An 18754-nucleotide genomic window follows, 5' to 3' on the forward strand; every position below is an offset into this window, starting at 1 on the left:
ACAAATTAGCTTTGTGTTGAGTTATTTCAGCGGATTTGTAAAAAACATGTTGCGTAACATTTGCTGTTACGGTAACGGTGGCTTAATTGGTGCCAATAAACCACATAATTCTTATGCGATTATAAAGCAATAAAACATTTTTTAAAGTGTGTGGGTTGTGTTATAACAATAAAGCAACTCAAATTGCCATTTATATTAGGCCGTGGTAGATTTTATAAATGTAGAAACATAGACTTGCCAACCTATAACTGTACTAAAGGTCGTTAATCTCATGATGTCATGAGATATTCAAAATCCTGCCACTGAATGGCACAGATTGACCCAAAAGTAATTGTGTTTGGCTATGAGACACTCTTTGTCGCTCTCTCATCAGATTTCTGGCACTGAGACAGTTGTGAGCAATACATCTAACTTCACATCACTGTTTCACATTTAAAGAAGGACCCTTAAAAGCTCCTGAGATGAGACAAATGAAAAGAGGGACTTTTGGGAAAACTTCAGAAAAAATAAACATTTATTGTCACAGAGATCAGTTTTCCTGTATTACTTTAACCATCATGTGACCCCTCCTAATGTATTAATCAGAGTTCTTGAGCACAAAGCAGAAAAGTATCACGGAGAGCTAAAAATGGTTCAAATAAAATAAGGCAACCAATTAAAATAAGAAAAAGTTTTGGATTTTACAAGAGACACTTTTATACATCTTCAAAGTTCCTTAAGGTGGTCTAAGGAATTGATTCTCCACTACTGAATATGACTCGGTGTCTTCAGTAGCTGAGAGGATATGACACATGGATCTTTGGTAACATCAGTTGGTTTTTACGCCTTAATTTTAGACATCAAGGTCATCATCAGGGTCCTCCTGGTCATAGTCGTCGTTGGCATCAGGTTCATACAGAATTCTTCCCGAACCCGGGCCTGAATGGAGCAGAGCTGTTTTCCTGTGGGATTAAAAAAACAGTGTGTTAAGATTTCTAAAATTAAAGTTATGGAAAGTAAGCAACTAAATATGTAGGTGGTCAAAATGTTTCTGACTTCTCTTTGCTGAAGACAAAGGGAAGCGCAAGTTTTTCCTTGGCCTTTCGCTCTGTGTCAGACAATCGAAGATTGAAGGTCAGGTTTGCTGTTGGGTCCACCTACAGAAACACAAAATGGACCATTTTCAGCCATGTCATGCGTGTCCATCTTCACTATGTTCATCAGTGTCTGACATTAAGGTTTCAAGCATGTGTTAAACTGCACCTGCTGTTCGATAGTGTCACTCTGTTTGTGTTCAGAATTTCTGGGTTTGCTCTGTACGGTCACTGTAAGATCCTCGTTGATGCTGAATATCTCCTCCTATGGATGAAAATACAAAGCTATAAATAATTCAAAATAGGAAACATTAAAAAGTAATCCCGGAGGAAAAAAATGCTACCTACATCTTGCAAAACTTTCCCCGATTTTGAGCGCTTTGTTAGTTTTGCCATTGCTTCATCCCCCTTCGGTCCAGGTGCCACGGTGATGACTGAATTAGCCAAGCGGCAGACACTTCCCACAGTGCCCCGCTGATGCATGTCTGCATGGAGCAGGCCAATAATAGCTCTCACAGCTCCCCCTAATGAAAATTCAGAAAATGATCCTTAAATAGACGAAGCACTGAACCATCTTACAGTTCCACTTTACACTAAAATGGGTCATTGAGGAGATTATGATGTTGAAACACAGAAGAACCTTTAGCTTTTTCCGGAAAGACAAAGATCAACACACTGAAGTAACTCTGAATCCCTGGAAGACTTTCTACATTCAAGCAAAACTAAATAAAAGACTCACAACGACAGTGACATGTAGAATTGTACAATTGTTTCACCTTTCTTGAGTTGCTGGAGTGTCTTGCAGACAGCAGGCGGACTCGCGTGTCTCAATATCCATGACAGAGAGTCGATTACTAACGTAGCTGGTTTCGTGTGCGATGTTTGTTTAACCAGATGTGTAAGTTCCACCAAATTGAACTGGTTAACAGTGAAAACTGGGTGATCAGACCACCCAAGGGGGTCTATGTAGGCATTGTGTATGTGTAGCCTGAAATAAGACACAGGATGTAAATAGTTATTTTGATTTGAAGTTATACAAGGCAGTCTAATGCTTATTCTGATTATTTGACCAATCACTAAGTTTCAAATACAACTAAAAACTGCGACAACATGCCTGTCACAACTTTTAATAAGTCAAGGTAACACAATTGCATTATTTGCCTGAACAACACATGAAAAACCAAAGAAATCAGTTTCTTAGATATGAGAAAGAGACATGCAAACACTCACACAGGAGAAGTTTAAACCATATATCTGCTTTTTATGTAAATCCTTGGTAAAATACTTCTAATCCAACAACAACAACAACAACAACAACAAAAACAATCACTCATCTTAATTACCTCTGAGTAACTGATGTTTTCAATCCATCTTTCAGTTCGTCCTCACTCACGTCAAAGCAAAGGACATGTACAATTTCCTCCCTAATATTAAAGAAATATGTTATGGGACATCTTTGTAATTATGCCTTTACTAAATATATACATTAAACACATTATTAGGTGAAAACACGCACATAATTCGATAGTCACCGCATAAATTTCTTTAAATACCTGTTCAACGCAGCATTGATTAAGCTCTTCAGGAGGGTTCGCCCGGAGCAACCGCAAGAATCTATCAATACATGCATTATCTTTAGTCAGCATAGATCACAGGCATGGTATTGTTTCCAACGTAAAAGGAAATTCTACAACATTAAAAAAAATTCACCTTGAATTACGAGAAAACCTCCAGCATCAGTGCCTTGCAGTAGCTCAGACAACATGGTAATACTTGACTATGGTAGACGCGGATAGCTTCAGCTAGTTAGCATTATTCTAAATGATCAGCTAGCTAAAGGTGACATCTACGAAAGAAAAATGGGGGAATTTTAACGGAAAAGCAGCGGCATGGTTCACTACAAAGAATAATCTGTACTTAAAGTTGCTGTTATCTATTTTTTAAAGCTAATAGAGCTTTCATTGCAGGATGAAAGTCCAGTCTGTTTCGTTAAATAGCATGTTTGGGTTGCTCCGATTCAAAAACATCATATCCCATACTTCCCCGGAAATAAGTGTCACTTACTGCTGGGAAATGAAGTTTAGCAACATTTAGGACTCTACATGAACTGAGGGTGATTGACCACATGAATAAAACTACCGTACCCAGCATACACCACGAGAATAATTTCGTAGCAGCTTCAAGAAAGTTTTTACTAGATTGGATCAGCTCTCCTGACTGACCCAGCCTCCTCCCGCTGTAGTAACCTATCTGCTTGCTCACTCCAACCCTAAGAACCAATCACAGCACAGTATCCCTCCCGCTGCGTCCTTTCAGATGATCCAATGTAGCATCGACCACTCAAGAGGTTTCTGCCGCGCACGGAGAGGACCGTGCGGAAAAAAACCTGAACTCTGGCCGTCTGTATGCCTCCAGAGAAGGATCGAAAAACTTCAAATGAGAAGTTCCTATCATGGATCAGCAATTATTACCCGCGCTTATTTAACAAGAATTTAAACTTATGCTGTCTTTTCCGACCGATGGATTTATAGATGCATTGGCGAAGAAAAGGGAGCTTTATGTGTACCACGTTAAACGACAGTGGAATTACTATTTTGTTTCTGCGACGTTAACAGTAGCCGTTTTTACGAATCCCCATCGGGGGGATATTACAGCTTCGACTCGAGAAGAAGCGTGCTTGAGAAGAGTGCTTCTCACTACCCGTGCCCTTGGCTTTTTTGTCGCGAAAGTTGCCCGGCAATAAGGTGCCGTCACACCGGGGAAGGCACCCAGCGACGGCCGCTACGCTCCGGCTAGCTCGCAAACTGCTTCTTCTTCTCGGATCGAGGCCTTGTCGGTGAGGCGACAATGCTTGACATAATGTCTGATCACCAAGGTATGTCTCATAAGTATTGTCGAAAAGTAATTAAATTGATATTTATAATGTGACGTTACTATTTTTAGAGTAAAACTGTCGTTTTGGGAGCTTTAAGCTTGCTAATCTAATGTTAGCGTTAGGTTTGATTGCGTATGCTGTATTAGTGGCATGGCTTACACCTGTCTAATGCACTTCTTCTTGATAAATTGCCAAAAAGCGATGTCTTGTGATTTGTGCTTAGTTTTTATAAGATTTATGTATTTGGCTAACCGAATGTTATCATATTGTTCAGTTCAATTAGCTTGCTGGTTAGCTAACGCGCCGAATCCGTCCTAGCTTACGTTACAAGCAATGTTACCACACCGGCGAAAACCATCTTAACTGGTCAGTTTTAAACCCGATAAGTCAAACAATCCACATTAAGTTGTTTATTAAAATATTAACTCGAACCTCGCAGTTGACAAGCCCGACACGCCCGATGCAATTTTAGCAACACATTGCTAACCCCAAGTTAGCTCTCAAGCTGTTTCTCATTCCAACTTGAACCTCCCACTCCCATTTAAAACAATTAAGTGTTTTGTCCAACTTGTCTGATTGTTAGCCTAGCTGCGATCTTACAGTAATCAAAGTTAGTTTTTTAGTAAGGTATCAAATTAAGTTTGGATGTGATTAGCCAACTCGAAGAAGCTCAACTCATTTGCCGCTGCAAACTGCATAACCTGTTGTTAGCTTCCCGTCTGAATGTCAGCGGACGTTCGCCGGTGGAAAATGGACATTTCAAAATGACATGTTCTTGACATCGAAACCAAACTTTTGTCTTATCTATGTTTAAATCGATGAACGCGTGCGTGTGGTCGCTATCTCAACGTTAAGAATGCATTTGAAGTTCAAAGATGGTGACCAATTGACACCGGTTGCCGTTGTTGGACGCAGACGACGAGCCTTGGCGTCCGCGGGCATATTTTCTAAATATTTCCCTACTTTTTTTTTTTTTTTTTTTTGGTTTAACTATTAAAGTCTCATGTCGATTTAACGTAACTAAACACAGCTCTTGAATAAGCTCAACATGCTTGACGCGAATAATCCCGATTAAGTTATTGAGCTGTGTTAGCAAGCTAATGCTAACATTAGTTCACTCGGTTTCTCAACACACCCCTAAGCAAACCCTGCACTTTGTCATTCTCTGACTGTTTCTGATTAAACGTTGAGCGAATGAAGAGTGGTCACTTCATTCACTTACAGAAATCTCTTTTTGTCCCCTTTGCACCAGATTCACTCTTGACGTGCAAAACGGAACCTCTGGTAAGTCTGTTGTGATGTTGCTGTTTATGATTTGATTCAGTTCAATTCAACTTTATGCTGTGGAGGCTTGAGCAGGTTACCTTCACTTCCTCTAACAAAGGTCTTTACACTCCGTAGCCCCCAGAGAAGAGAAAGAGGACAGTTGAAGACTTCAACAAGTTCTGTAGCTTCGTCCTGGCTTATGCTGGTTACATCCCCAACCCAAAAGAGGTGAGCAGCTCTTAATGTTACTGACAATACTGGAAGCAGAGCGTAAAACCAGGGCTGCACAATATGTTGGACATTGTGATCTGAGCAAGAATGAAATTAATGTTTTATTTGTCGTGCATTGAAAAGAAACTGGGTTCATTCCTTACATATGGTGAAAAATTTGAATAACAAGTCCGAATGTTATGAACCTACATTTAAATAAAGAGGATACTTCTGGACAGGTTCTGCCATGGCACCGCAATTACTAGTTTGTTTAATTAGATAAGCTCTGCTCTTATCAGATCTGCATGCCTTCCAAACCAAAAAGGAAAAAGCTGTTACAACATGTTAAATCATAGACTTTATTCTGTATAATGAATACACTCGTATTGTGAATATTCAATCAGAGACATTGTTGCAGCAGTCACGTCTTCTTTCAGTTTTATTTATTGAAAGGTTTTATACAGCATTAAAAGTGAAGAAATTATGGGTCACACAGCTTTCTGACTAAAAGGTCGCTGCGACTTCTGAATGATTATTTGAATTCATTCCGATGATTTTAAAATCCATTTATTTAGCGTCCTTTTTAGAGCATCATATCAGTGGGATTAAACACCACTCAGTCTGACAATCTTCTTTTTTTTTTTAGTTTTAGCAGCTGTTCGAGAATCAGCAATGTCAGCACTTTCTCTTAAATAACACTGAAATGTAATTTTTCTCCAATATTGTGCTTCATTAGTAATTACCTTTAAAGAGCAGCTTACTTAAGGTGTGAAGATGAGCTAACATTTTTTTTTTGTTTGTTTTTTTACCCCACAGGAAAGCTCCTGGTCTCCAGCTTCATCCAGCTCTGCACACAGTTCAGGGCTGTCAGTAGATGGAGGTGGCGGAGGCAGCAGCTCCATGGCTAATACTTGGGCGGATGGGAGCTCTGACATTCATACCATCCACACGTTTGTCCGCAAAGCTCGAGCAAATAAGGGCAAAAATATTCGTCGCATGCACTCTGATAGCACTCTCCTGGACAAGATGCGCCTTAAAGACTCCCTGTACGAGAGCCAGGCCACCACAAAGGCGGAGCGCAAAAAGGATAAAAAACTGAAAAAGCTGTCTCTGGGCTCTGCCGTGTCGGCGGCAGACAGCGGCAGCAGCGAAGGCGAGAAAAGAGCCCGCATAAAACGCAGCAAAAACTCTTCGAAACAGCCAAAACCGAAGAAGCTCAAGAGCTCGGCCGCTCAAAGCGAGACAGACTCTGAGGTACGGAATTCAAGCACCGAGGTACAAGCTGTCAGGGAGGAGCTGGCGGCGCACGGGGGCTCCACTTCGAGCATGAAGACTCAGCCCGACGAATCCAGGGAAGCGGAGATGAGCTCCAGCGAGGGTGAAACGTGGATTGCGGACGAAGACATCATGGTTGAGTCAGGTATGTCCGCTGTGCCTCTGGTAGAATGCTTAGTGTGAACTCGCCTCTAATCACGCGTTGCCTGCCGTCCTCTAACTTTGATCTCATTGTCCACACAGGGGATGATTCATGGGACTTGATCACCTGTTACTGCGGGAAGCCGTTCGCGGGGCGGCCGATGATCGAGTGCAACCAGTGCAGCATATGGGTGCATTTGTCGTGTGCAAAGATCAAGAAGTCAAATGTTCCCGACATCTTTTACTGTCACAAGTGCAGAGACATGCGGCGGTCAGGACACAAAAAGGACACCTAAAAGTGAAGAAAACACAAGGGATGAAGATGACCCTTCTCCTCTCCTCTCCTTTATTCCTTTCTTTTCTTTTGCTGTCCTCTTGACACTTCTTTGATGCCTACAGCCAAAACAGCCTGAATCACCACCTGGATGGCAACTGTATCATCAGTTCCCCGTAGGATTTCTTTTGACAATCACAACTGTTCTTTATTTATCCCTCACATTTTTAAAAAAAATTTAATTTCTTTTTGGCTACTGTGAAGAACTTGACGGAAGACGACGGCGACGGTTGAGAATCATTCATTTGTTTGAGTTACTCCAACATTAATTGGCTTTATTTTTACGTACCACGACGTGCACATAAATATTCACACTTTGTCTTCACATTCATTGAAGATGTTGTTTTTTTTTAAATTTTATTATTATTACTTGTAAATTAGTCTGTGAAGGAATATAATTCTCAGTCTGACGGCCATTTCTTAACTTAAAACCGATGCAAAATTTAAACACTGACAAAAGTAGAGCCTATATATTCTATATCTTAAAGAGACGAAAGTCGTCACTCCTTATTTGTTCAGAATATTTCATGATGCTAGATGGGCAGCTCTTTATTTTTTATGGTATTCTGTCTGTGACGATCACTGAACTTGAAAGTGTAAAGTTCCTCTTTGACTTAAGCGATAATCAGCATACGCATCCATATAACGAAGTTTCAAGCTGCACATGGACGATTCCTTTCAGCGGTGCACTTAGAGTAGAGACCCCGACACCGTTTCCACCTCTTGCAGACCTGGAATTGAAGAATCTGAGCTACAGTCGATGAGATTCTGCACTTAAGGTTTCTGACGGCCGTCTGCTACGAACAACATTTACATTGAAAGCTGTTCGTTTTTTTTTTGTTTTGTTTTTGTTCCGTGTGGTTTTTGTTCCGTTTCTTTTCGTTATAAAGTCATCTGAGGGTGGTAACGTCGCTGTAAGACAACTGGTTACAGTGCTTTACGTTGTCAAAAGTGACTGAGGCTCGTTTATGAATGGTTGTAAAATATTTGTTTTATAGTTTCATGTCATTGTTTGTTTCTTAGCTTTCTGAGAAGCGGGATTAGAGATGCGTCGGAGAAATGGACACGGGACTTTCTCACGTCGAGAACAAAGTTGTAGTGTACAGAAAACACGTTGAGGCTGCGTAGGTTGTGGCGTTTGTTCATTTGTTTTTTACCACATTGTTTTTCTTTTCGTTGATGGGAGAGTCTTGGCAAGTCTTCAGTAGCAGTTGCACTCTCTGTACTACTTCAATTCTGTGTACATATCCTGTTCTTTGACAACTGTACATATGTGAAAGTGAAAAGAGAGAGAATACCCAAGCAAATTCTATATTTTCTGCAGTCTGATATTGTTTTCTTTAATTGTAGCTTGAAAAATAAAAATTCTTTGGGAACATAAAAGCTGTATTTATGTTTCTTTGTGTTGAAACTACACGCAGATGAGGAGAATAAAAGAGGCGGGTGTGTCACAATTTCTTTTTATTAATATTGGCACACAGCAAAGTGTTTGTCCTCAACCACCAGAGGGCGCTAATTGACAATCTATAATTCAGTCAAATTAAATAGAAGCAAACGAATAAATATCCAGACGTACAAAGTTTCCGCATCAGCTTGAATGTAGAAACTATCTGGAGTGCAGCTGTTGGAAGTTTTAGTCCATGTAGTCTTCCTGGTCCACATCTGGCTCATCCTGCAAAAATAAATTCACTGTTAGTGACTTAGTAAAGCCAATCTACTGTTCTGCTCTAATTACACCAGCGCTCATATGAAACACTTGACAGTAGAGATTAAAGCTGCATCATTACTCGGTGTATTAACACAGTGTGTGAGAAGGTGGAATTTATGTTTCTGTTCTGCTTCGTCATGTGATGACTGCAAGACCCTAAATACATTATTAGAAATCCTCTCAAAGTAAAACTGTGTGGAGTCTGTTTCTTATCGCTCACCTTTCGGTTTCGGAAACTGGACATTTGAAAGCGGCCAATGGAATCCAGAGGAGCGACTTTCCTCCTGTAGACACGCAAAGAAGAAACACAAACTTAATTCATTCCGTGATCCATCCTTGCTCTCATACTTTTGAAGGTGAGCCTTTAAACCTTCATGCTTCAAAGCAATCTCATTAATATGAGCTCTTTATCAGTGTCTCTACATTTTACTTACTGTAAATTATGTTTTATTTGAAGTATAATTCAGGTAAAAAAAAAAAAAATCATCTAATATATTCAGTCATAACATATTGACATAAAATAAGTTTCAGTTACTGTAGTTAAAACCACAATATTTAAGCACAGTTCAGTTCTTAGCTGCATTTCTTTTATGACGTGTGTCTGTGCACATGAGGCTAAAGCAGTTCCTGGTCCTCACCTCTTTTCGTTGACTTTACGGTTGTGCTGGTGCTGGTTCTGGACAGAAAAGTGCTCTGTGGGGTCAACGAGTGACCCTGAACGAGAGGGATGATGGCTCACGTCCCTGCTCATCTCCCCAGCATCACCCACTGAGAGGTCACCCACGTCTGCGGGGTCAGAGAGGCGAGAAAAGACCTCTTGGTCCAGCCAGTTAGCTTCCTGTGAACAGAAACAGAAGATCGTAAAGACTCCACTCGACTGGCTCCTGTTAGGGGTGACGAGGCAGTTTGAAATAAGGCTTACCCTTTTGTTTTTGAAGGTGCTTGGTAAAACTGCAGCAGAAATTTGCTCCAGCAACATGCAAAGAGCCAGGAAAGGTAGCAGACACCTGGAGCACATCATCTAAGAAGATAAAACACACACAGGCAGTTGAATCAGTCTTGGATTCGGGGTGAGGATAGGGTGAGGATGCAGTCGCACTGGAAAATGTGTTTAAAAATGACCTTCGATCTTCTGCTTTCTCTGTGGAGTTCGTCCTCAACAATCTGCTGCTCTGCAAGTGTGTGCCGTTGACCAGAGTCGTGGATATTTGTAGCCATTCATCAAGGGTGGGTTTATATTATGGGGCTATAATGGGGCTGTTTAGGCGAAGTGTGTTAACAATAAGATCTGCCGCCTTGCTGACCAGCATTGCCATCAGTTGTTTCGAGACTATGGCCATTCTTAAGTGATGACAACATGCCTCGACACACGTACATACATACACACTACACACACACCCTGGATGAGGACAGATGGGAGCATGATAAGGCCAATTTGTTGAGGATGTTGTAGCTTTCTGTTTATGGTCTTTGGGGCTCTACATTACCCTCAGGCCAGTTTCAGCTGGTTCTGAAGAAAATTTAAAGGATATTTCTTAAAATCCCAATGCTTTTGTTGCACTGTTAAACTTTTGTCTCCTTTTTTTTGGCAATTTTGGAAAAAATCAAGAATGATGTGATTTATCAGCTGACATCAAGTCATGATGTTGTCATGTTTATTATTAACACAATATCAATTTAATACTTCTAATATCATGATTATCATTGATACTGGTATATTATGATACCCCTACTTGGGGGGTAAAACTGGAAAAACTGCACAATCATAGGAAGAAAATCCAATATTATTATTATTTTTTTTTATTGAGTCCATTTACTACATTTTTCCTGATCAAAACAAGAGAAAAACAGAGAGTCATCGAAAGAAAGTTTCTTAAATTTCATATAATTTTCCCTGCATGAAATTCCTTTTTCATTCAAAAACACAGTACTTGTGAGTATGAAGATGACCCAAACACAGACAGGCTGGATGCAAACAAATATTTATCTTTATTTGATAAAAGCTGCAGAACAGGTAATCCAAAAACTAACAAATAACCCCAAGAAATAAACAAAATATATAAATAAATATGAAAATTTAAAAAAAGCACAAGCATGAGGCCACAGCAGGACTGGAAACTGATGGGAATAGAGACAACAAACACTAATAGAACCAGAGAGCTATATATATATATATATATATATATATATATCTATATATATATATATATATATATATATATATATATATTAGGAGGGTTAATGGGTAGAGTGACAGCCGGTGAGTGAATAAGGGGGAAAACAGGTGTGTATAGAGACGTGGAACAAGAAGAAGACAACTGAGGACGTCCGTGGACAAAGGCATGGAAAGGGAAAAAGTTTCCATATACGTCTGCCACGACTTCCCTCTTGACCTTTTGGATCTAAAATGTTTATCCTGTGAAACATGTGGGCGAAATGCTGTGATAATTACAAAATTAATTCCTGACTGAAGGCCGTGACCTTTAGCTTTTGACTGCTGCCCGTCAAACCTGAATCCTTTTAACCGGGAATTCATATGAATGTGCCACATTTGAAGGAATTTTCCTGATAGAGAGATCACTGTGTTTATTATAACAGTTATATAATTATATAACAGACGACCCCAAAAGAGGTAGAAAATCATTTTGTACAATTTCCTACGATCCCCATGAAAACAAATTATGTTTAAGTTTCTGTGTATGATCTACTATGTATCACTCAGAAGGGTGCCATGGAGGAGCCGTTGTGTCACCTTTCACAACAACTCAAATGACAACAATATACTCCAAGTCAGAGTTATTGGGTGAATTTTAACACTTCTACACCAGACAGTTTCTTTAACCTCCGACCGCCTGTGTTAAAGTCAGGTTGCAGCTCCAGGTTGGAGCGTGTTATTCGAACCCAGAAAAACATCTTGATGTTACTCTCTCCTTTAACCAACTCAAAGTACAACATTTAAGCACTTCAATCTCACACAAATACAAACTCTTTATAAGCTGTGGAGCTGATGAATAACTTATATGATGCAGTAAGATGCACCTAAAAACCCAAGTAAAAAAACTGAAGCTTCTAAATCTATAAGCATTTTAACTGAAAGGAATAAAGATTTTAAACCAAAGTTGAAGTCAGTTCTCTCAGCAGTTAATCCGATTTTTAGCACCTGAGCTGATTCTGAGAGAGAACAGAGGAGACGCCAACTGATAGAGCTCAAAGATGGTATCTGAACCCCAGTGTGTGTGTGGTAATCTGAAGGACTCTGTTTCGCCCGACTTCACAGGCAGATCGCCACCCAATCCAGACCACACACACAACCCTGACCACCCCTCCTCATCCTCCTCATCCACCCGCCTGCCTGATGCCGCTGTCTCCATAAAAACAAAACAGAGGGCAGACAGGGTAGCTGGGATGGATGGATAGATTGGCAGAGAATGGGGCGTGTATGCACATTCAGACACGTTTTCACTTTTCCTCTTTTCCACCCTGTCCTAATTATTTCTATTTTGGAACACTAAGGCTCACCAAACATAGAGCCAGCGCTGATAGATCGGGCGAGTATAAATAAACCCTGACAAGGCTGGCGGCATGTCAGCAGGGGCAGAGGCCAGATAGGCTGCACTGATTACCTCCATTATCAGGGACAGGGCTCATTAGGAGCCTCTGGCTGGGTGTGCGACATTGTGAGTTCTTTTATTACGAAATAGAAGCTAATGTCTTAAAAAGTTGGAAAACCTGAAAATGCCTTTTAAATTCACCCTTTAGTTACAATAAGAAGCACATTAATAAAATGACTATTTCATTTCATGGTAAATGGTGTGTGTCCTTAATGTATTCAAATAATTTACATTTCTAGTAAAAAAAAAAAAAGAAAAAGAAAGACATCAGCAAAAAACCTCAGTTGAATGATACCATTTCATTATTTATTTACCAAAAATGAAGAGAACCACAGAAGCATGTTGTGAGAATGAAGTCCACTCTCACTGCTTCCCCAGGAATTAAGAGGATGAGTAGCAGCCAGGTGCTGCTAATCAAATGACCATGATTAATGATCATCATAGAAGCAGAGGTTTTTCCAGTTTGCTGGTCTGGTGCATTCAGGTGTGTGTTTACACAATGCCAAGGAGGAAAGACATCAGCAATGATCTTAGAGAAGACAACTGTTGCTGTTCCCATTGATCCGGGAAGGTTTTTCATCAGTCCATCATTCTACAGAGAGAACGATTATTGACAAAACAATCTTCCCAGGAGTGGACGTCCCAGTAAGTTCAACCCAAGGTCAGACCGTGCAACGCTCAGAGAAGCTGAAACAACCCAAGAGCTACATCTCAGACTCTCTGGGCCTCAGTCAGCATGTTAAATGTTAAAGTTCATGACAGCACAGTTAGACAAAGATTGAACAAGTATGGCTTGTTTGGAAGGGCTGCAGGAGAAAGCCTCTTCTCTCTAAAAAGAACATGGCGGCACAGCTTAGGTTTGCAAAGCTGCATCTGAACAAACCACAAGACTTCTGGAACAATGTCCTTTGGACAGACCAGACCAAAGTGGAGATGTTTGCTCATAATGCACAGCAGCAGCACGTTTGGAGGAAACCAAACACAGCATATCAGCACAAACACCTCACACCAGCTGTCAAGCACAGTGGTGGAGGGCTGATGATCTGGGCTGGTTCTGCAGCCACAGGACCTGGGCACCTTGCAGCCATTGAGTCCACCATGAACTCCTCTGGATACCAAAGTATTCTGGAGTCAGCTGAAACTGGCTCATCAACAGGACAATGATCCCAAACACAGCAGCAGATCTACAGCAGAATGTCTGAAAAAGAGAAGAATCAAAGTGTTGTTTGGTCCAGTCAGAGTCCAGCCCTCAATTTAAAAAGGGTGGACTAAAATTCCTCCACAACAATATGAGAGACTGATTTAGGTGTTACTCTGTTGTTTTCTCAGTCACTTGCAGGTTTTTAAATGAATTTACAATGAATACAGTCGCTTGACAGCACAGTCGCAAACATGAGGACCCGTAGCTTCATCCTGTCTGCGTGGACATGATTATCTGTTTCATGAGTCCTGTGTTTAACTCTCTCTGCCTCTGGGTGTGCGTCTGTGTTTGCGGTGAATAATTTTCCTCATACTCCGCCCCGGCCCTGTACCCTATAAGTATCAGGCACTACAGTGGATGCCAAATATAGACTCATAGATGCCGTCCTGCCTGCAAACGTGAACGTTCCCTCCCTTCAAGGAGTCACAGAAAGGGAAAAAAAAGCCCAAAAATAAACAAGATTCAATCTCTATAGAAATGATATGTCAGTCATTTGTGTTTGTGTTGTTCATGGAAACACTGATACAAGGAAAATGAACTGTATCCAACTAGATCCCTGTTGGTGGTAATAATCTATATAAAAAGGATTGCAGGCAGACTAGGACGATTTGTGACTTTCATGGCTAAAAGAAAAAGTTTGATATGTGATAAAGTGACGTGAACGCAGCCTTCATGAATGATTCTGTTGCTTGATTTCACAAGTAAATGTTTTGTTCCAGTACGTTTATTGGTGCAGATTCCAGATTTTTCATACAGAAGCTAATTAGAAATAACACAGTTTCATCTAAAGAAACCAGTTGTGGTTCAATTAAGGAGTTGAAACAACTTCCACTTTGAGCAGATACAACATTAAACGGTGCAATTTGATGATGAAGAACGTAACAGGGCCCATTCTGCTGTGCAGTAAGCTCACTTTTGAGGTGTTTTATGACTTTTTATTGCTAATTTGAATCTGAAGCTGGATAAGAACACGAGTTTTACTGATACCTTAAGGTTTTCCTTGCTTGCGTCTGACAGGCTGATATGTCCTCTGTAAAAAACACAAAAACTATGCAGTGTACACACAATTTTAGTCTGATTTTGTCTTTTTTTTTAAATCAAAAGCACATAAAATTCTAAGTTGCGTTCATCACTTAAGGAACTTCAACAGAAAGCTGATGACCTGCACGTGTGAAATAATGTTGGGATAAACTTTGCACTTCCTGTCTGAACTGATGAAATATCCACTCTCTTGTCCTCAATCTTATGTTTTTTGACAGCTTGTTTTTCTTTTTAATATGATGAGTTCGTGGGTGAAGTTCAAATTACTAGCTTCACAGTTAGGATTTAATATTGTTTATCATCAGGGAACCAGCTGCTCGCTCCCTTATTCACAGTCACACAAATGACTAACAGTAAACAATGCAGTGTAATTTCAGACTTAGGATAGTTTGCAGTGTAGTTTCAGTGAGTTTTAATATGGGTGAGCTGGTGTTAGTTTAGTGTACATCGGAAACAATTTGCTCACATTTGCTGTTCCTTTAAATGATCTCGTTCAGCATTTTGTTGATCAGTAAACAGCTGTTGTTTAACAGCAGCTCCCTTAACTTGTTTTTCATGTAAGTAACCATAAACTGCACCACAGTTACAGGAGCAACATTACAAATGATGCTCTTGTTGTTTTTCCCTTTTAGGCGCTAAAATGCAAAAGTTCATGTCTTAAAATATACATTTGAATGGATTTAGGTTTAAGAATGATGTGATTCTTTAAGTGAAAGTAGATAATTTGGCAAATGTTTAGCTCTCTGTCTCCCCCTACAGTTACGTGATGTAGCTCCAAACAAATCTTTGTGTGAGTCCTGCACATGTGTGGCCATGAATGAAAATGTTGTCATGCTGAAGAGGCCACAAAGACGCCATCAAGATGCCCACAAACATTTCAAGCAAAGCAGTGCAGGTCTGGAAACAAAAGTTGTGAACTGTGGTATCTGTAGGGCAGCTTCAGGCCCGGGAATGTGCATGACAGCAGTCAAAGTACGTAAAAATGAGTCAGAAGCATGTGGTTTTCAAGGTTCACAAACTTCTCCAGTGTTACTTTAAGGGTTGGAAAATGATTAAATGAATCGGTGTGTTTTAATAAAGCAAATCTCAATTTTAGGTCATTTTAACTTCCATTGGAAGGAAAAACAGAGAAATAATCTGTATTAGGATTTTATTCACTGCATTTTCTATTTGACCAAATATTTCATGACAAACAAATACAGCAGAGTGATTTCATGTTTTTCTTTGATTTCACAACAAAACCAAAACACCTCAGTTTTGCAGATGTGATGTCTGTAAGGTGCTGTTTTATGCCCGTTTTTAAGCACTCACTGAGGTCAGCAAAAGCCACAATTGCCAGTTCTGCTCTGGCTGTAATCATAGTAACTCCTGTGTAATCCTGTAACTCAGCGGTTAGTCATAGCTTTGGGCTTAGAGGAGAAGCCTGACACTGGGAAGGCGCTGGTTCGCATCCCTGACAAACAGTGAGAAAATGTAGCCAATCACCACCGAAGTGCCCTTGAGTAAGACACCCAACATCCCCCTCGATCATCGTCTTTGAGAATTCAGGAACAGGAAGCGTGGCAGAAGATCAAGGCCTTCCATCAATATCACCTGCAGACAGAGCAATTAGATGACATAAAGAAATCTTACCGGGAGCTACAAAAGGCCGACCTGAAACACAGCAAAGAAGCTCTGATCATCATAAAGGCAGGTGTCTACCACAGCCGAAAGGCCCCCCTGGAGCAGACTGTGCAGAGATGCCCCTGAAACTGTACAGAATCAGCTGAATTTGACCTCACAATCATTGATTGGGAAATAATGTTTTAGAAATTTGACAATATGGCTTTTGTCAGTCTGCATTTGTAGGAGTTTGTGGATTTCTGGTACGTTATTGGGGTTTTTGTTCATTCTTTAGCCTTTTAGTCCCTTGTTTTCTCATTATAGGTTAACTTTATCATCATTTCTTTGGTTTCTGTTCATTGCATGCTTCGGTTTAGTCTCTGTTTGAGTTGTGGTGTTTTGTTTGAGCTTTATTGTTTTCTGGATTCTGTTTTAGTTGTCAGTCGTCTTTGATAGATTCTGTTTATAGAGTTTCCTACGTCCTAAGTTCAGAGTCATTGTGTGTATTTAACTGTGTTAGTCTGCATGTTCATGTTTTTTTTTTAGTTTGTATCAGTGGCGGCTCCTGACTTTTTTTTAGGTAGTGCAATTTCCAGTCTGTGGAAGCTGCATCAGAGTGTGCCGTGCGAAGCTGAACTGATTGCACTGATGCAAACCTGTTATGTTCCCACGCAGGAAATAAAATGTCCAATCGTCCAGAAACTCCTTTTCTTCCTTAAATAAACACAAAGCAGAGTCGAGGGGTTATTTGGTCTGCCAAATAACCAAAGTGACTCTGCAATTTCCGCTGTTATGTCCATAAGTACCATAAAAGTCCATAGGACTGAGGTATATTTGTCTAGGTAGCATAATTTATTGTAAAACTTTTTAATAATTTTTTGTTATTTTTTGCATAATTTGCCAATCAGTTAATACTACACCTTAACCATTATTTATTTATTTTCCTCATATTGTTCCAGGATTCTATGAAATAAGTAAACACATGAGCTCTTAATGATAAGATTCATTCAATTTTCATTCTAAAGAATGAAATTAAAATGACAGCATATAAATCCATGTCAAGTGTTTATTGAAGTTTTGGAAAATATAACTTAGAAAAGCATAACCAATTGTCAAACATGGTTAAGTGCAGCTTACTTATGTGAGATTTCTCTCTTTTTTAAATATAATACTGCACCATTAACAATGAATGTGTCATTATACATTCTGCTATTATTGTCAACATTATATAAAAGATTTAAATCATCACAAGTCAATGATTGAGCACAAAAGGGTAAGTTATTTAGCTACATCAAAAACTACCTGGAAAAATAGCAGGGTTGGTGGAGCCCTGGGTTTCATCTTTGCCTCGCAAGGCGAGCCGGAAAATCCTGCAAAATTCTTCCAAACTTCCTTCTCCGCATTAGTACGTCGACTAAAGGGTACTTCTTTCAGAAACACCATCGTTTGTAGCACTCGACACTCGCCATCTTCTTGTAGAATGTTTTTTTTTTTCTTTATTGAGAACCACAATGTTACAGCCATAGACATATGTCTATGGTTACAACAACAAGTAGAATGTTCATGGTCCCGCGCAACAGACATATGACGACAGCACGTTGTGCATAAACCCTCATAGAAAATGATTTTTGAAAAAAACTGATGTACCATTCATGTCAATGGGAGCTTCCTGGTGCAAATTCGACCCTGATAGAAATCGCCCCAAATGGGCGTGGCAACACCAGGCACGACCTTAATCTGATTGGACAATGACATATACAACCAGTTTGCCTACAGTAGATCAGTCCCGCCTCAGCAACTAGATTAAAAAAAAAAAAAAAAAATGTTAGTATACTTCAGTGTCCTTTATTATACTTAAGTGCACGCTGTGTATGCACTAATTTACACTCTTGATTCGTGAAAAAAGTTTACTTTCTTTGTTTTATCATTATACAATGAATTGGTTGGAAAAGTGACACCAATATTAAGACAATATGCAATTGATATATTCTTATTTTATTAGCGGTATGCTCAATTTTACATTTCGTACATTTCTTATTTAGAAATGAGCACTTAATGGTGACTTACCAATATAGCCTACTTTGTTATTACTTTATGGGTTGAAAAACAAGTGGGAAAAGTGCAGTTCAAATTACTTTTCTAAATATAGTCAAACTTTAGGGTTTCAAAACAAATATTGTAAAAGAATCCTCTGAGTATCCTCTCAGTGCTCTGTTTCAGTAATACTGAGAATAAAGTTTTAAGAAATAAAAAATTGTATCTAACAAAATATTTCCAAATGAATGAACTCACAATAGATGCAACTACAGATAACTACAGATATTTACAATTATTGTAAATATACAGTTTATAGCACATTTTTCTAGATAGTACACTTTACAGTAATACAGTACAGTACATGTATTTTTCACCACGGC

The 18754-nt window shown here is 39.6% G+C and overlaps 3 protein-coding genes across 3 annotated transcripts; 1 reads left to right on the forward strand and 2 right to left on the reverse strand.

Moving 5' to 3' along the window:
• Positions 1 to 492: 492 nt before the first annotated feature.
• On the reverse strand, positions 493 to 3120 carry elp5 (elongator acetyltransferase complex subunit 5). Its single transcript, XM_075451086.1, has 8 exons — positions 2784 to 3120; positions 2627 to 2687; positions 2417 to 2497; positions 1850 to 2061; positions 1422 to 1597; positions 1243 to 1338; positions 1036 to 1136; positions 493 to 941 (listed from the first exon to the last, which is right to left on the reverse strand). The coding sequence occupies exons 1-8, from the start codon at positions 2836 to 2838 to the stop codon at positions 833 to 835; spliced, it is 891 nt and encodes a 296-aa protein (XP_075307201.1). The 5' UTR covers positions 2839 to 3120; the 3' UTR covers positions 493 to 832.
• Positions 3121 to 3431: 311 nt separating this feature from the next.
• On the forward strand, positions 3432 to 8557 carry phf23b (PHD finger protein 23b). Its single transcript, XM_075451085.1, has 5 exons — positions 3432 to 3948; positions 5201 to 5232; positions 5350 to 5442; positions 6241 to 6844; positions 6943 to 8557. Exons 1-5 carry the CDS (start codon positions 3921 to 3923, stop codon positions 7134 to 7136), a joined length of 951 nt encoding a protein of 316 aa, XP_075307200.1. The 5' UTR covers positions 3432 to 3920; the 3' UTR covers positions 7137 to 8557.
• A 20-nt stretch (positions 8558 to 8577) lies between these two features.
• On the reverse strand, positions 8578 to 10100 carry LOC142368676 (uncharacterized). Its single transcript, XM_075450876.1, has 5 exons — positions 10005 to 10100; positions 9805 to 9903; positions 9521 to 9720; positions 9103 to 9166; positions 8578 to 8846 (listed from the first exon to the last, which is right to left on the reverse strand). Exons 1-5 carry the CDS (start codon positions 10098 to 10100, stop codon positions 8808 to 8810), a joined length of 498 nt encoding a protein of 165 aa, XP_075306991.1. The 3' UTR covers positions 8578 to 8807.
• Between the last annotated feature and the right edge of the window lie 8654 nt (positions 10101 to 18754).

Source organism: Odontesthes bonariensis, chromosome 19 (assembly GCF_027942865.1).
Source record: "Odontesthes bonariensis isolate fOdoBon6 chromosome 19, fOdoBon6.hap1, whole genome shotgun sequence".
Classification (NCBI taxonomy): Eukaryota; Metazoa; Chordata; class Actinopteri; order Atheriniformes; family Atherinopsidae; genus Odontesthes; species Odontesthes bonariensis.

Excerpts from the sequence above, each read along its gene's own strand:
- elp5 (XM_075451086.1), bottom strand. The coding sequence starts at position 2,838 with ATGTTGTCTGAGCTACTGCAAGGCACTGATGCTGGAGGTTTTCTCGTA. Across the intron at positions 1,137-1,242 it reads GTGACACTATCGAACAGCAG|GTGGACCCAACAGCAAACCT; the intron begins GTGCAGTTTAAC and ends GTGTTTCTGTAG. Across the intron at positions 942-1,035 it reads TTTGTCTTCAGCAAAGAGAA|GAAAACAGCTCTGCTCCATT; the intron begins GTCAGAAACATT and ends TTAATCCCACAG.
- phf23b (XM_075451085.1), top strand. The coding sequence starts at position 3,921 with ATGCTTGACATAATGTCTGATCACCAAG. Across the intron at positions 3,949-5,200 it reads CATAATGTCTGATCACCAAG|ATTCACTCTTGACGTGCAAA; the intron begins GTATGTCTCATA and ends CCTTTGCACCAG. Across the intron at positions 5,233-5,349 it reads CGTGCAAAACGGAACCTCTG|CCCCCAGAGAAGAGAAAGAG; the intron begins GTAAGTCTGTTG and ends TACACTCCGTAG.
- LOC142368676 (XM_075450876.1), bottom strand. The coding sequence starts at position 10,100 with ATGGCTACAAATATCCACGACTCTGGTCAACGGCACACACTTGCAGAG. Across the intron at positions 9,904-10,004 it reads GAGAAAGCAGAAGATCGAAG|ATGATGTGCTCCAGGTGTCT; the intron begins GTCATTTTTAAA and ends TTATCTTCTTAG. Across the intron at positions 8,847-9,102 it reads CCAGTTTCCGAAACCGAAAG|GATGAGCCAGATGTGGACCA; the intron begins GTGAGCGATAAG and ends TTATTTTTGCAG.